General features: G+C 37.8%; 1 protein-coding gene across 24 annotated transcripts in view; it reads left to right on the top strand.

The window, feature by feature from the left end:
* TENM2 (teneurin transmembrane protein 2) overlaps nt 1–17,178 on the top strand; it is a 608,636-nt gene that overhangs the window by 497,688 nt on the left and 93,770 nt on the right. For 13 of the 24 annotated variants that reach the window (XM_046900248.1, XM_025154777.3, XM_015293571.4 and 10 more), the window contains 4 exons: nt 2,473–2,678; nt 10,446–10,641; nt 13,151–13,252; nt 16,964–16,996. In XM_046900248.1, coding sequence (XP_046756204.1) covers nt 2,473–2,678; nt 10,446–10,641; nt 13,151–13,252; nt 16,964–16,996 — 537 coding nt within the window. 24 annotated transcript variants of the gene reach the window in all.

Here is a 17,178-nt window from a genome sequence, read left to right as displayed (position 1 = left end):
GAAATACAAAACAGAATTGGTAAATACAAAGGAGGCCTATGCTAAATTCAGCCGGAAGTACTAAAACTCGAGCCTCTATTGAAGGTCTGTCTTTTAAAGGTAGGAAGTAAACTTATTTGCAAAGTAACTCAAGTGAATGTACAAACGCTGCTCCGAAAGTATTGCCTCCTACTTTATTATGTAGGCTGAAATGTGTTGACCAAAACATGCAAATCAGATGCAGCATAAGGTCATTCTACCCCATATCAATTTTAAAGTGTTCAAACAAGGAGTCATTTTTCTGAAATCTGTTCTATGTCATAAGCTATTGTGCAGTGTTGGTAGCTAGCTCAGGAGTTAGTAGCTCTGATGAGATAGGCAGTGTTTGTGATATGAGGTAAATGTAACTATAAACTACTTTTTTTTTTTTTTTTTTTTACCTTGTTGGAGCATTGGATTTGTGCTGCTGACACAAACCGTATCTCTGACTGTACAGGACCACTGTTCCACTGACTGCTAGAGTTGGATCGATAAAGTATTGCTTCAAAAGAACCAAAACAACAAGCAGATTCCACTGCAGGGGTCAGAGGGGAGGTGGAGGGAATGGCTGCTAAGGTGAGGCAGAGTTGAGCTACAGATTCTCACCTGCTTTACATCTGGTTCAGCAGATTACATCTACTGATTTCAGCTCTCCATTTGTCAAAGATTTGCACTGGAATTGGTGGACTGAAGTGACTTTGTTGCACTCACATAATCAACTGAATTGAAAAGCATACAATTCAGGTTATTCATTGGTGAGTGAACAGATTCAGAATATTGGAAGAGGTACTGGTGTATTGATCTTCTCACCTTTACTCCTTACACAGCCTTTAGCATAGCAGTAATGCTTATTGTCATACTCCCTATAAATAGCTTTTTCTTTGAAAGTTTCTCTTCTACTGCAAATGTCCTTAGAAAGAGTCAGGACTAACTAACTAATTAGTCAGCAACTAATTCTCCTTTCTTTGCAGGCTGTCTTTGCATCTTTTTCATTGGTTTAAGTGCTGTAATGATAAATACATGTTTGATTGGTCCATTAGCATAGAAAATGAAAAAGAAAATTTACCAAAAACTGGGTAGCAGTTGGTGCTCAAATCATTCTTTTGCCACTTGAAGACACTGCCAGCATATCTGTTTCATTATGTACAAGTGTAGGTGCTGCTAACAGATAATTTGGAGCCGGAAATGAAGCAGTGCTAGTGAGCTCTGTCAATTAAAGATAGCCAGGGCAGAAAAGCTGTTATGTGCGTGCCTGCTGGAATTTTATGTCATTCTGCACCATCCTGTTACATTCATACAGTGCTGGAAAACATTTCAGCAGTTACTTGCCACATATTGAAAGGGACATTTCACCGTGACAAGGATGTGAAGTAAACAGCTGAGCTTTTAACAAATGCTGAGGTATTGGTACCATCCAGTATGTATCAATAGTGATATTAATGACACCTTTAGACTTCTGTGGTGGCAACAGAAATTGCTGTTTTTGGGTCTTTGTAGTACCTGTTATAATAATAATAAAAAAAAAGGACTTATCACCAGGTCGCTTGGGGATATAGGGCACAAAATGCAATGTTGTATGCTGTAGCTTGAAAGCACTGCTAACTCTTCACCTATCACGCTCCATGTTTAAAATGTGTAACCTCAGAACCATCCCGATCAGCTGCCAAGCAGAAGAGATTCACACCAAGTTTTAAAGGCTATTTCATGGGCTGGAAGCCAGAGCACTCAACCAGAAGGGCCTTGTATCTTGGCTTCAATAATGCATGCTGAAGAACCATCAAAACATGGATTTTAGCTAACCCTGCAAATATCTATGGGGAAGAGACCTATAGATAGGTAGTCTCACTGCTTCAGACAGAATTAAAAGGCAGTGAACTGAGTTATACTAACCTACTTTAAAGACTAAGAAGATGCATGTTATGGTATAGAAACTGTTCTGAATCTTTTTCTGTGCATTTCGTTTCTTCTACCAACTCTATTGTCTGTGAGCTGGGATTTACTGAACTGCTTTGCTATATAAAGCAGTAGTAATAAAATTTGCAATCAGTTCATTAAGATTGAAATTATACCTTCAGTTCACCTTTCTGAAATTTTTTTACATGCTAGTTGCATAGAAGACAGCTGAAAAGACCAAAAGGAGATTTCTGTGTGCTTAAATGGCTCTCTAAGCAGTCACAGAATTGAAGGCTCAGAGGAATTAGAAGATTGCAGATGCTCCACAAAAGCACGTTCAAAGCCTTCTTTCTTAGCATATATGGACCAAATTCTTCTTTTTTTTTTCTTTGTATTGAAACAGCAACAGATTGAATGAAATTAGGGAAGTGGTTTGATTTAAACAGCAGCATTGCTGCAGATATTAATCTTGAATGTCACTGCTAAAAATGCCTTTATTAAAAGCAGTTATCTCATTTGATTGATAGTTGATTTATATTTGTTGTCATTTTTATTTTATAGGACCGTGGGTCACTAGGAATAGCAGCATAGATAGTGGAGAAACAGAAGTTGGCCGCAAGGTCACCCAAGAGGTGCCCCCTGGAGTGTTCTGGCGGTCTCAGATCCATATCAGCCAGCCACAGTTCCTGAAGTTCAACATATCCCTAGGGAAGGATGCTCTTTTCGGTGTTTATATAAGAAGAGGACTCCCACCATCACATGCACAGGTAATTTATCCATGTATTTCTTGGCTTTAAATACGAAAATTCAGAAGCTGGGAGAATTTATGTTAGGTTCACATGTGAGCTTTTGGAGCTTAAGCTCAGGGATTCCATGTGGTATTTTGGGAATGACTCAGTTTTTTATATTTGCCCTGTTATTAAGATTTCTAGGTTATTACACACCTTAACAGTATTTTGATGAATGAAATAACCAAGGATGATGTTCTTGCTAGTCAGGTTTTTAAAATTACTCACAGTTTGGCATGCAAGGTTTTAAATCTCTGAGGAAACTGTGGAATCAGTTGCGATAAACCTATCCAGTTACATTCCCATCAAAAATGATGAGTGAAGGTGGTCAGATTCACAGTATCGAAACACTGTATGCAGTTGGAATGCAGCACAGCTACATCTGATAACATATCATTTTTGGTCTTTATAGAAGTTTCAGACTCCACAGGATTTTGAAAGTATTGCTGAGCACACAAAAGTCTTAGGCATCACTGCTACCCAACCATATTAGAGGACAGAATGCAGTGGCCATGTCTGGAAAGCTTTAATTTTACTATTTTTTCATCAAAGTAGTATTCAGGCTTAATATCTCACTCCGACATCGGGCAGATCTTGCAGCTTGGAATCCCAGTTCTTAGTTTCTAACTGACTACAAAGATGAAAACTCTGCACCACCTCTCTTTTTGCATTGACTTTGTAGTACGTAATTAAGGGTGTAGATAAAGATAGCCTTATAGTGGGACCAAATTTATGTATCTTTTTCCTCTAGGCTGTGCAGTGCAGTTTAGATTTCTTTTGCTGTAATAATAAAGAGACATACTTTATTTTACAGAGAGGAAAAAATACATTTAAAGTCATTAATGTAAATAGAAAGATTCTCATTTATTTAGATTAGAACTGTAATAAGCAATAATATTTTGCAGTTGCACATACTGAAAGGAAAGAGCCTCCATTCTTTAGAGAACAAGGGAAGGAGAAATAGGAACCAGCTTTTGGAAAGGAGCCTTTACTTCATGCATATCCTTGCTGCTGAAAATCAGTTCTTTATTAAAAAAATCACCAGCTAAACTTAAATGCTTGATTTAGTTTATGATTTCCAAAGATCAAATTTAGAACTTTGAGGAAAAGCCTTTTCAACATTCATAGATGCCTCGCCCAGGTTGACAAAGAACTGATAGTGTTTTCATTTGGCCAAGCAGACTGCAGTTACGTAAATGATTAAGCCAAATGCAGAGAGACTTCAACATAATTGCATTGTCATACAAAGAAAGTGTTTTTGTATTGCTTGCAAGGAGATATCAGCCCTGAGAGAACACTGTCCATGTGCATGCACTAAATCATGATAGAAGGAGTATCTGTGGAAAACCACACCTATGTTAACTGAATTTGGGATCTACTTATTATGGAACTAGTCTGCATTGGCTCTTATTCGTTGGCCATCATTCTTGCCTAAAGTCTGAATTGAAATCCAAAATTTTCAAGCTGATTTGGGTAGAATTGAGAGACAAGATTTACATGGACTTACGACTTCTGCTTTTAAAAACTGGTGAGCAAGTAGCTTTTTGATTGTGCAAACTCCATTGACTTCTCATATGCTGTTAAGAATTTTTCTCTGAGTTACCAAATATTTGTACGTATCTGATATCCAGATATGTCTGACTGGTAAAAAATGAAGACCAGCAGACCACAAATGAAGGAGAAGGGCAAGTGTTTTGTTTTCCATACAGCCAAGGGCTAGTGTATAACATCCTGAAGTTCTGTACAAAGATTGGGAAAATCAGATAGATAGATTAGATAGGTTGGGAAAAATTTTATGTAATGTTGAATAATTTTCAGCCATTTTCAGACATCCATCCATCACAGAAGAGATCCACCGAGAATATGATCCAAGGCTGGGACCTTTCTTGAGGATGTTTTGATTTTTTGGTACTTACGTTTCCATGCGTTGTCTCGGGGGCAAGATTGTGTCTATGGATCATGAGCTGCCCCAGTGAGGCAATGATGTAATTCATTGAGCATGTCTCATTACTTCAGAATTTTGGTGCTCTCTTCCCGTATCATTCCACCATGGAAAATAACCCAGCAATTTAGATGATGAAAGCAAACAAAAGTATAAATCATGAAGTGAAAATGGCTTAGGGCAACCAAAGCTCCAAAATGACCATCAAGATTTTCTGTAATTACAAGTTAATTATAATTGTCTGACTATCACATAATGGAGATGTGCCTCTGTCTCTTAGAAGAAAAGTAAATGATAATACAAAACAAATATAGTTTTTACTTCAAGCCAAACATTAATTTCTATTGCACTGTGTTCAGCTATATTTGTTCCAGGTTTCATTATAATGTTCCTGTCTGAGAAGCTAGGGTCAAACAGAGTTCCCTTCTTTCCTTCACTAAACCTTTTGAGCGCTGGATATAAATTTCATAACCTTTCTGATAAATTAAATAATGAGAAATACCAACTGTGTTTCCAATTTAGCTTGAATCCTCCTCAGAGAACCTCACTTCCAGCCTTTAGTTACTGGAAGCAGTCCCAACCTTCTTCCATAACTGCAAAATGAAATCCCATATTCGTACAGGTTCTTGGTGCTTTTCAGTGGGGTAATAAAGCAGAAGATTGCTATATCAAAATCCACCCAAACTGCTTCCAGGAGAAAGAAAAGCAAGCTGTTACACACCGGAGTTGGTGAAGGGAAGACCTGTTCTGACAGAAAGAAGCAGAATGGTTTTGTGTTAATGAAAATAGTCTGAAGTTGACACCAGGCAATATTCTAAAATTGAAATTTGAAATCCTTGTTTCTGCAAGTTAGGGACATGAACTGTAAAGCAGAGAACAACTCGACTTGACAGTTCATCACTGATCAGTGCTGATATGTCAAGCCTAGCAAAATCCTTTGTGGGAATAAGTCAATAATCAGCAAATTAGGTACATGATTAACCTGAGACAACAAGATGCAGTTCCTGTCTGTGGGCCCTGCTGAGATTTAACCTTCTCAGTAGTAGTGTTTAGCAGATATTCCAGATGCGTAGTTCAGTCAGTCAAACTGATGTAGCTGTAAACTTCTCCAGAAGCAGTTGTGTGCCATGTGCATGGGGAATGGAGCTCTAGAGGAGAGAGGAAGTATTTTGAGTGGCAAGCAGACTAGACAAAGAAACGCATTACTTGCAAAGAAGATTCTTCCTATCTATGTAGTAGTGCATAGAATTAGAAAAATGTGCAGTGCAGGCTTGAAGGATCATAGGAGATGGTCGTATTAATAACTGATAATGTATGGAAAATGAACTGTAAATTCTCAAACAATGCATGAAGTGATCCTGCAGAGATTACAGCAATTATGTTACTACGCGTTGTTGAAATATTCAAAATGATGCATGAAATAAAGTAACCATACAGAAACATCCCTACCATGTCTGGAGAAGGCAGTGCATGGAGTTGTTCTGCCTCCGTTTGCAGCAGTGTTTTCTATTTAATGAAAACCATTTTGATTTAGAACTGTCTTTATTTGAGACAATAAGAATAGTGGAGCATCAGTGTTACCTTGCTTCCCAGCCACTCCAGAGCTCTGTGATGGTGACTGCTGTTGTAGTGAATGCTGTGCTGCATTGCACCCATCGGGTTGTGTCACAGTCAAGATGCACGTTTAAATGCTGAAATAAGCTCCTGGGCTGTTGGCAGTGTGGGTCAGATGTTTCATGGGTGTATGTTAATGAATAATTACCAACTGGATTTGATAAAGAACTAATTTTAAAGCACTTTGCAAACAAGTTTCCCTGACATTTGTTTTATTATTGGTTTTGTAGCTCTTACAGGGCTTCAGCATAAGATGAATGGTAGCCACAATGCCAGATATGCTTTTTTCTTCTTCTTTTTCATCTCTTTCTTTTTTCTTTTTTTTTTCCATCTGAAGACACATCCATTATTAAGACAAGAGCTCTAATAGCTCTTTCTTTTCAGCTCCTATTTTCAAAGACTGTTAATGATTTCATGGTAGTATGCAAGTAGTTTCAAATCTAAGAAAAAAGACTGTGCAGACTATGTTCCAATGCCTGTTTGCTTCTTGATGCTTTCACAACTGGTTCTCTTCTGGCATGCAGCTGCTCTCAGCAGACCTGCATGAACGGATGTGTGGCATTGAGCAGCGGATGTTATTGTGGATGACATTGTGCAATGTAGTCACTATCATATATGCAGTGTTCCCAAACTGTTTTTCTTGACTCCTCATGGTTACTGGAAAAAGAAAGACCTTATTAGCCTGTGAATAAAATGCATCAGAGGAAGACAGAAGCACTGAAGGAAGAAATAATAAAAACAAATTGCCCAGAAAGAACTTAGCGTGAGATTTAGGTTTGTAAATAAAAGTATGCAGTAGGGTTTTGGTATGCTGGGTAGTAAAATAAATGAACAATCATGGAAAACGTGAATTTGGAATTTGTTTGAAGAAGTAGCCTTCTTTATATGCAGCTTTAATCACAGTAACTGCTCTCCCCTGCAGAACTGAACTGCAAAGATGTCATCATTTGTGATTTCTGGTGCGTTTTTTTCTGGGCAGATTTTAGTCGTTTTTTGTGTGACTTTCTGAATGAAGCTGCAAAATATAAAGGATTATTAACAAAAAAAGTCAGTGAAACTTAAAAACTGCTTCAGAGATGAGTTTGATAGCTGACGAGATCCATTTCCCAGTACATGCAATCTAGTTTTCCTCAGTAGTTGTTTTTGTTAGATTAAAAAATTACACAGTGGCTTCTCAACGATCATGAAAGTGTTTATTTTTGTTTCCTAGATGTGTCTTCTAATCTGCACATATTTGTCAATAGGTAGCTTTAATGCAAAAATGATATTTTTGGAACAGCATTATATAATGGTAATTAATCACACAAGTGGAGTAAATCAGAAAATCAACAGGGCAGCGAGAAACAAAATGGTGATCCAGCCAACCATAGGAAGAAATCGTATCTGGTTCTGACCTTCTCAGTGACCTTTTGGTCAGGGATTTCAGACTTTGGGGTGCACATACCCAGTACTTCCATTAAGACTGTACATCCAGGGAAGAAGCTGCAGATACATTATCTTCTTTCTTCTTCCCATAGTCCCGAGGAATCCAGAGAGGGATAAACATTCATTGTTATATTTTACATCAGTTTGCGGTGGTACTTCACAAGTCATAAACTTATTGATGTTTAGTCATTACACTTTTGCCTGAGCGTGAAATAGTTCTTCACGGTTTAATTAAAGAGTCTCTATAGTGTGTAGTTAAAATTATAGCCTTATGGGGAGCCATGCCAAGAGACCTGCTCTCTCTAGGTCACACCTGTCATTGTGAAAAGAGATTCTGCAGCTGAAACTACTTCAGGCAGTTTCAGCCTGAGTACTATTCCCCTTCGATCTTGCCAACTGCTGAGCCTTCTCTGCTATATGAGGTAGAATCAGCATCAAACAGAGGGGAGGCAGAGGAACCTGCCAGCATAAGCAGAGATGAACAGCATGTTGCCAGTGAGAAATGTCAGCTTTTATTGCTACTTCCCTAGCTGACCCTTTGTGAACAATTGTTCTGAAGAACAAGATTTCTTTTTCCCAAGATGTTGCCCAAGTAATAACATTTCCCAAAGCGGTGATGAGTCTGTCCTTAACCTCTGACTGCTAGACAGTAGGTTTTAGTAATATTTCCAAATGTCATTGATTTAAGAGATAGATACATGTGTGTTTGGCACCTCTGATGCTCTGAGAGTTTCTGACATGCCAGAATTCTCTAAATCTCTGGTGTGCATTGGCTTAAATGCATTAATTTACCTGATCTACCTTCTTCGCTGGAAATCCTGTGTGAGAAAAGGCTCAATAAATGGCAATTAGATTTTAACAGTTTGGTGAAACTTTTTATTTCACGTCACTTATTCTTTCCCATGAGTAAAGGCTTTGGGAAGAGTGACTAAATGCACTTACTGTGGCAATAGCCTTCAACCTTGGCAGATACAGGCTCAAAATCAAACATGCTGTCATGGATTTCCTTTGTGGCTGCATCCTGATGTCATGGTTTCATGCATTTAAAAAGAAGGTAATAGTACTTTTGCCTTTGTTGTAATGCTAAGTGTGTTGAGTGCTATATTGCTCCTATAACCACTACAAAATTTCAAACAGAAAGGTCACCTTTTATATCACTGTTTGAAATAGATGTGCAGTATGTCACTAACTCATTAAATCAGTCCAACCTTCTGTCTCTTCTACAAGAAGGGATAATCTTTGTTATTTTATTGCATATTGTGTATTATTTGCTAGAACTCAAAGTTAAGGAGTGCAGTTCAATGTACAAGACAGACCTTATGGATCTTTTTTGGATGGAGGATGACAGTTTTCTATTTAAAATGAAACGCAGTGAATGTGTATGGTTTCTTAGAACTGCCACGAGCACAGGCTGTACATGCTGGAGCTGACAGAAGGAAGTGCAATGAAACTACTGACCAGCAAGCATGTACTTTCACTGTATTTTATCGACCATATCTCTTTCTTTAGACATGTCTGTCTCTATCTACTCATAGATAGATAAATGTGTCTAAAACAAGATGTATTTTCACAGGGGGCTTGTTATACAGCTATCAAAAGATGAGATATTTTTTCTTGTTTCCTAAGGTCTTCCCTTAGACAGGGGCCATGAGAGCTGGTAAGTTGAGCATAGCATCAGCTTGAGAGCTCCAGAATCGCAAACCTTAAAGACAGAAGAAAAGAAAAAAACCATTAGGACTTCTGGTACAGCTGCTTTGCTATGCAGAGTTATTCCCTATTGTAGATTAACCAATATTTCTTCTAGTCTTTGTTTAATTGTGTGATGCAGTGGCATCTCCACTGGGAGACTATTACCGAGCTTAATAGATGGGAAGCTTATCTGACATTCATCTTAAATTTCTTTCTTTCTTTTTTTAGTTTCATACCGTTAATGGTGCCATCCCTCTTATACTCTAAATAATCACTTGCTCTGCTTCATCTGTTTTCCAAAGATTAATGTAATTTTCCAAAGCATCCAAACAGAAATTCTCAGTTTTCCTTAATAGAAGCTCAATGCCTTCAGCTACCTGATTTGTGTTATTCCTTTTCCATGCTCCCTCTGGTTCTTGTATCCTCCTTACCCCTGATTGTTCTGCATGCAAACTCAGGTAAGCAAACTGCTCTGTGATGTCAAACTTCTACAGTGTGTTTTAATTGGATACTAACATACATTGTGTTAGACAGACACATTTTTTGTTTGTGCATTCCTGTTTGTTTTTGCATTCTGGGATTGTCCATTCAGTTATACATCTAAAGGTACATCTGACGTATTTGTACATCTTGCAGCAGTAAATCATGGCAGGTGATTCCTTAGGAGAGGGTGTCTCTCTCATCTGTTAAGGTTTTCCAGCTTTGAAAGCTCTTCAGGAACCTGGAATTTTGTGATGGTCAAAGCATTGATTTTACCTTCTTTTTCAAAAATTGATTGGTCAAGAAATACTGCTTGCACATTTTTAATCACCTGTGCAGAGAAAAGATGCATAATTCTGAGTCAGTTCTTACGAAAGGAGTCACGAAATCTGTGTGTTCAGGGGGAACCCAGTAGATATTAGCTTCATGTTAACCAGAAATGACATTTTATGATGTTTTTAGTATAAGACTGTGAGATTTTGAGATGTCATTCTGTATTCTGGTCTGTTTGTTTGGGGTTTTGTTTTTTGTTTTTGTTTTTGTTTTTTGTTTTTGTTTGTTTGTTTTGTTTCCTTTTTCTTTTTCTTACCCTGCAGTATGATTTCATGGAACGCTTGGATGGGAAAGAGAAATGGAGTGTGGTGGAATCCCCACGGGAACGGCGAAGTATTCAGACTCTTGTTCAGAATGAGGCTGTGTTTGTTCAGTACTTGGATGTGGGTTTGTGGCACCTGGCGTTTTACAATGATGGCAAGGACAAAGAAGTGGTCTCCTTCAGTACAGTTATTTTGGGTAGGTATTTCCAGAAGCTGAGCATTTCTTCTCTTTTTTGATACGTTCTCATACTTAAGGTCATAATACTCTCGTGCAGTCTTTAGTAATCAGTAATTAATGAGGTTGTTTGCAGTCACCTCAGAGATGAATTTAGCCTGTTAATTAGGTATATTCTGTATTACAGCCAGCTGCTCACCTAATGGTGGGTCATCTCAACATGTTGGAATAAATAGCAGAAGAGCATCCAACCTATGATCTGAGAAGCTTTTGGTTTTGCTACAAGGATAGGCTTCCATTTAGTTCAAAGCCAAACTGAGCATAAGCTCTCCATGCTTTGTCAGAAGATGCGTTGATCTTTGGAGCGTTTCATGAGCTGTGAAAGTCTTATCACAGTAGCATCAAAAACTGAGATAGTCTACGTGCTATTCCATCCTGGCTGGTGAAGTGTTAAGTGGCACTATATTGCACAAATCTGTAATTTCTATTAGTTTTGAGAAAGAGAAATTGAAAGAAGTTGAACTGAGTGAGCCTGATGAAAAATAATCGAAGGTCTTTTCCAGCCTTGTGTGATTGATGATATGAAGCTTTTTTTTCCTTTTACGTTATTATAAAATGTAGTTTCTTAGCTGAAGTCCCAGAGGGTGGGGGAGGATAACCAATACTGTGGTATTAAGTAGGAACCTAATTATTTCTGTTAACTTTAGTTAAGATGAGAAAACGTTTTTGTTTCCATAGTTCATATGTGGTTTTGAAAGGGTTTCTGGGCGCTATGCATAATGTTAGATGTATTTGTGTATTTGCCCATAGAAGGCATTTTCTGCTGCTTCGAATTATATCTTGGTATGCTGCTACTGTGGCTTCTTAGAAACTCTTCAGTTATGATAAGCTGTCCTTAAAAGGGCTGGCTAGTCTGGGCTACAGCTTTCAAAAGAGTATCAAAGGTCTAATAGTCAGGTAGACTATATGATAGCGCAATAATAGTGATTGGACTGAAATGTAGAGAAAAATACAGTGTTTTATCCAGTTCACAGGTTATTCTACACACACCCAGTATCAGACATTTCATAATCAAAAGATCAGAGAGAGATGAAAGTTTCTCTGATGTGAGAGGAGAAAAAATAACAGAAATGACGTTGACTCTCAGGCAGTAGTAAGTTTGCCATGATTTGAGTACTTGGAACTGTGTGCCATGAAGCAAAACAATGAATAAATCTGTAGACAGACTTCTTCGTGAGACAGATTGATGTTTTTGGCCATTACACATTACAGTTCTCCTTCTCATTGTTTACATGAATTAGGGTTAAAGAGCCTTTAAAGAGGCCAAACTAAAGACATCTTCCTGAAATTTTGCTTCTTTTTATTATCATCATTTTATTATTATTATTATTACTATTATTTACTTAGTGTCCTGCAACTGTGAGATTAGATTTACAGTTCCGCTTGACTCCTTTTCCTCTTTTCGGTTTAGCTGGACAGAAAAGTACTCTGTATGGTACTGACAGTTCCAAATCCAAAATTTATCTTCTGTGTCCTGCAGCTGCTCTTTGTTTGGTGTCTGGGACTGACATTTAATCTGGGACCACACAACCCACAACAGGGAGTTATAGTGAAGAGTAACAACATTCCATTTATATTTTTGTTCCAGTAATTCAGTGTTGAAAATATATTCCTCTGAAATCCAACAGCTTTCAATTGAAAATAATTTTAAGTATTAATTTCAGAATTGTTATTTTATTTCCACTTTATATTGTGCAAAGCAAATATATTTGTCATCCAAATAATAACTAGCTGTGGAAATCATACAGCTTGGTACAGCTGAAATCTTATCATCAGGCTGGTGTGCTTACGCTTCACAGATTATTGAAGTCACGAGCATTTCAGTTACTTAAACCTGGTGTTAACCTTGTCCTCTGGCTTTACAGACCTCTTTGTCATCTGCTTGCGTTGCCACTTGCACCTTTTTCGGGCTTCTTTTAGGATAATGTTTGCTGGAGCAAAAGAGCTGTTCTTTGTCAGTTGCAGCAGACATTTCTGTCAGCTTTCTTAACGAAGCTCTGAGTGTCTGTAGAAAGAAAAGAAGATAGACTCCTTGGGATAATCAGTTCCACATGGAACAGTGGTTGTGCAAGATCAAAGTCAAATTGCATGAGGGAGATTGTCAATTCTCATGCTGAAGCATTATGTTTGAAATATAATATGAATTCAAGTATAACTATAGAGATCGTAAGAAGCAGTTTTGGCTACCTGTTTGAGCAAAGGACTTGAGTGCTAGCAGTAAATTTGAGTGCTGGTGGTGCTCACAGACTCGCCACCTTTAGGCTGTCACTAGCTCTCTACACTTTCTCATGCTGCCATGAATGTTGGTAACTTTCTGCTTCCCCTGAAATTTGTGCTGTTAATATTAATAGTTAGTTTTCTCGGGTTGTCTGCTTAGTCTTTAAGACAAAATAACGTTAAGAAAAACTAAGCAAATAATTTCCAGATGAAATGGGAACCAATTAATGTGCCTGTGATGTTTGTATTTCAGATTCAGTGCAAGACTGTCCACGTAATTGTCATGGCAATGGCGAGTGTGTTTCTGGTGTCTGCCACTGTTTTCCCGGATTTCATGGAGCAGATTGTGCTAAAGGTATCATTTTCCTATGTTTACAAATAAACACAGTGTGTCTTTGAGATATATGGATCTACAGTGCCTACTAGTTAGCATGGATCCAAGCCAGATACAAGTCGATCGATATGCATTTTTTTCTTAGTTCTCTTAGTTAAATATGGTCAGATGGAAGTATTGCTCCACTGCTGATGTGCTTGCATAACTGCAACTTCTTTTTCTCAAAAGCAATATGCAGAAATGGCAAAAAATTTTTTATTGTCTGTCTAAGTGGACAAATTATCATCAATGCTTTCTGATAATCATTAATCCAAATGTATACAAAAGACTGATTATCTTCATTAATAGAATGTAATATATATTCTGGCTTGGCTGAGTCATGCTTCTAGTTCATAGTTGCTTTCTTGCATATGCAATTGCTCTTGACCAAAGGAAGTTCACCTTTTCTTTTTAGGAGGCTAGAAGAACTTGGCAAAATCTTAAAATAAGCCTTTTCTGGAGTCTTGAGAGTTTGGAATAGCTGTGGTAGGGGAAAAATTCATAAAGGAAGGCCTCTAGTTTATAAAGCTATTGGTGCATATGTTGTCTAAAATCATCGGGTTGGTTGAATTCCCCAGTGTTCCTGAGCACAGTCATAACATGTTACAGTTTGCTTCCTTAGCTGATGCAGCTTTAGGCCCACTGTAAGTATCATGTGTTTACCATTGTTTTCCACAGGAATAGTGTTGTTAGTTTTAAAAGGTGGAAAGTGTGGCATTCAAAAGCCGTTGAAATGCCTTGAATAGCATTATAAAATTGCTTGTTTTTGCTTAGATCACGATGCAGTGGTGAGGATGGTTCGTTGTGGCCCCACCTCTTCCACTGATGCAGTAGGATGGCAGCTGGCATACCTGTGCCTATCTATGAAATACTCCTTTAATAGCTGTTGTAGCCATATTGGAGGGAGTAACTTCTATTTTGTGTCTCTGTATTTGCCTCCTAGAAGTGTCCAATTAGGAGGGGAAAAAAAAAAAAAGAAAAGAGAAAAAGACCCCAAGGGTCTTGGGAAGTTAATGATATCTTATTGCTAGCCTGACTCATTTTAAAGAGTGCTTAAAATGTGCCTGTGGTTGGATTACCTGAGAGATTAAGACCCTTGGCAAATATACAGAGGAGACGTGTATATTACAAAATAAATGGTGTGAAAATGTGTGCTCTAAATACACACTGACTGCTATATGCATTTCTGTGGTGTTAACCTGTGAAAGTATGCATGTAGTGACTGTGTGCTTCACTGCCACTCCCTGCACATACATGGCCCTTAAATCAATTCATTTGCATTTTAAGTTGTGGAGAGTTCCAGCTTTGTGTACCAAACCTCTGTGTATCGCTGTATTCTATGTTTGTGCTAGAAAATAGCCTATTCAGACTGCATCAGATGAGTATCTTTTTACAGGGTACTTGTCAAACTCTCTGTCAGGTTTTTACAACCCCTCAGAATTTTCTCTCTGGTTCCTGCTGTGTCCATTGCATTGTCTCTTTCTCCTCAAAAGCAGGTTTTGTGGAAGCTTCTTTCACCTCTCTTACTGTTTCCTTATCAGACATCGTGGTATTTCTAAAGAACAAAGAATCCTAAAATACTATGTAACATGACAAAATGGATGTATTGTTAGAATTCTGGTGTGTATATGCAAGCACACGGCTGCTCATCTACACACTGTGAGACAAACCCAGAAATGTGAGGCTGATTAAGGGTGTAGGGGCTGCATGCCTCACTATTGTCAGACCTGTCGTTGTGTCCACAGGTTTTTTAGCGTGCTTGAATTCTGATTATATGTGAGAGCAGTTTCAGAAGATAGAAATCAAAATGAGGATTGAATAATAAGTGCATTAAAAGGAGATAGAAATGAAACATAGTGCAGCATATTAAATGCTTACATACATTTACCATGTATTTTTCTGTAATGTTACATTTATATTTAAGTAGTAGCATGTATGGAAAGATAGTTATTTTACTTTCCATCTGATTTTTATTTTTTACCATATTCCTGGCAGCACATCTTTTCATGTCTCTGTCCTTCACTGAAAGGTGAGGGAAGACACAAACAGGGAAATCTGGAGAAAAAGTGAAAAAGCTCCTAAAATAGCTGATAGAACTTGCTTTGTGCTGTAGCACAGCAGCCTGAGAGCTTCACAGGGGGCAAAACCCGAGCTTGGGAGATGTGAAATGTGATGGTTTCTACTGGGTAATTGCTGTTTGCTAGGGTGATTTTGAGGATATGAAAGGCAGTGAGTCTTGAGGGGAATCATCTGCATGCTTTGCAGATGGTGCACTGTTACTCTCCCTGTTCCTTTACCCGATCCATGTAGACCTAAAAGATTAAACTGAAGGGAATATATGAGAGAGAGCACAGATCTGACTTCAGATCCAAAAGCTCCAGCAAAGTCCCACAAAAATGATTAGAAAGAGCTGAACTTTTGGCCCAATGCGCTGGTTGAAATACCCTTCCATGCCTTGATTGAAGTAGAATAAATTTCACTCTGCCAAACACTCCTGCCAAATACTTGGGGCTTTAATTCTCAACCTTATCTGTGGAAGCAATTTATTCTCAGGTAGCCAGTCTCAACAGATTCACCTCAGCCTTGCTCAGACAAGATTCCCTTTGTAATCATGTAGAGTTTAGCCTGATTAAGAATTTCATCTAACACGCAGGAAAGGTGATGTATTTTAATCTCATCTGGTTAAAATATGACATTTAAAGAAAAGGAAACTCTCATAATCAAAAGATAATTCAGAGGATAGAGATGTATCCTGTTCTAGAAATTGTGCATGGTTAAAGCCAGTGGAAGATTTGCTGTAAATTGAACTGCACTGTGGGTAACTCTTGTGCATAAATAATTGTAGAAGTCATTGATAAAAAGGGATGCTATGTCCAAAGATTGATTAAACAGTCAGACTTGCAGCTATTATTGTTCGGTGTGTTGTCACTTCGTTATAATTGTTTCTATTTTTCTGTAATTTCCATGACATATCCACCCACATGTATCAAAGATGTCCTCCTTATTTGGTGTTCCCACTGTTAATGTCTGGTAATAGTTTGGTATTGTAACTGCCCAGTCTTGTGGTAAATCTGCAAGCCAGCATCCTTCATTGTGTCCTGCTTTTCACCACTTGTGGAGTTCAGTGTCACAGAGGTGAAGTGGCTGTAATTTCATTTCATCCCGCAGTGTTCTGGAGGTCATACAACTCTTCCACGCCTTTAACCAAAATATTTCGAAAGACTGTCGTGTACAGTTTTGTAGATGTGCTCAGAGACACTTTTGATTCTGTATTTTAAAATTCTAGCATTTATATCATAAGCATATTTATCTAAACTGAAAAGGTGAAACAAGTGCTATCGCATGGGATTGCTGCATTAATACAATGAGCATAGTATGTTAAGAGATGGTGCGTGATTTGTAAACAGGAACAAAAATGAGTTGAGTAGTTTGTCAGCTGCCATGAAGTTGCCATTTAGCAGGCACTGTTGGTTGGTTATGCAATGCAATAAGAAACATGCTTAATATTTTAATCTAAATAGAGTGAAGGCTTTTGGATTTTTAAAACCATGTTTGATCAGTTGACTCTTTAATCTGATTTTAAGAACTCAAATGCTTAGATTTATGTTATACTCAGTTTCTTTTCCTGTTCTCCTTGTGTGGGTTTTTCATTATTTTATTTTCATTCTGTTTGTTTTTGGCTTACTGGCAAAGGACGGCGCCACTTTAATAAGTATAAAAAGAAGGGTAGGTTTTAAAATTTTCTTTTTATTTCTTTTGCGACATCGATTCAGTTTGAAATAGTTGCTAAGCTGTAAAGTGTAGTCTATCTTTTTTAAAGTTTAGTGTAATGAGTTTGCTGTTTCTTATTATTGCCCAAACCATGATAAGAATTCCTACCACTGCTGTTTTCTTTGTTATGTGTGTAC

The sequence above is a fragment of the Gallus gallus genome, chromosome 13, assembly GCF_016699485.2.
Source record: "Gallus gallus isolate bGalGal1 chromosome 13, bGalGal1.mat.broiler.GRCg7b, whole genome shotgun sequence".
NCBI classification, from domain to species: domain Eukaryota; kingdom Metazoa; phylum Chordata; class Aves; order Galliformes; family Phasianidae; genus Gallus; species Gallus gallus.
The sequence above is the reverse complement of the archived record's forward strand: the minus strand, read 5'-3'. Positions and strand labels throughout refer to the sequence as shown.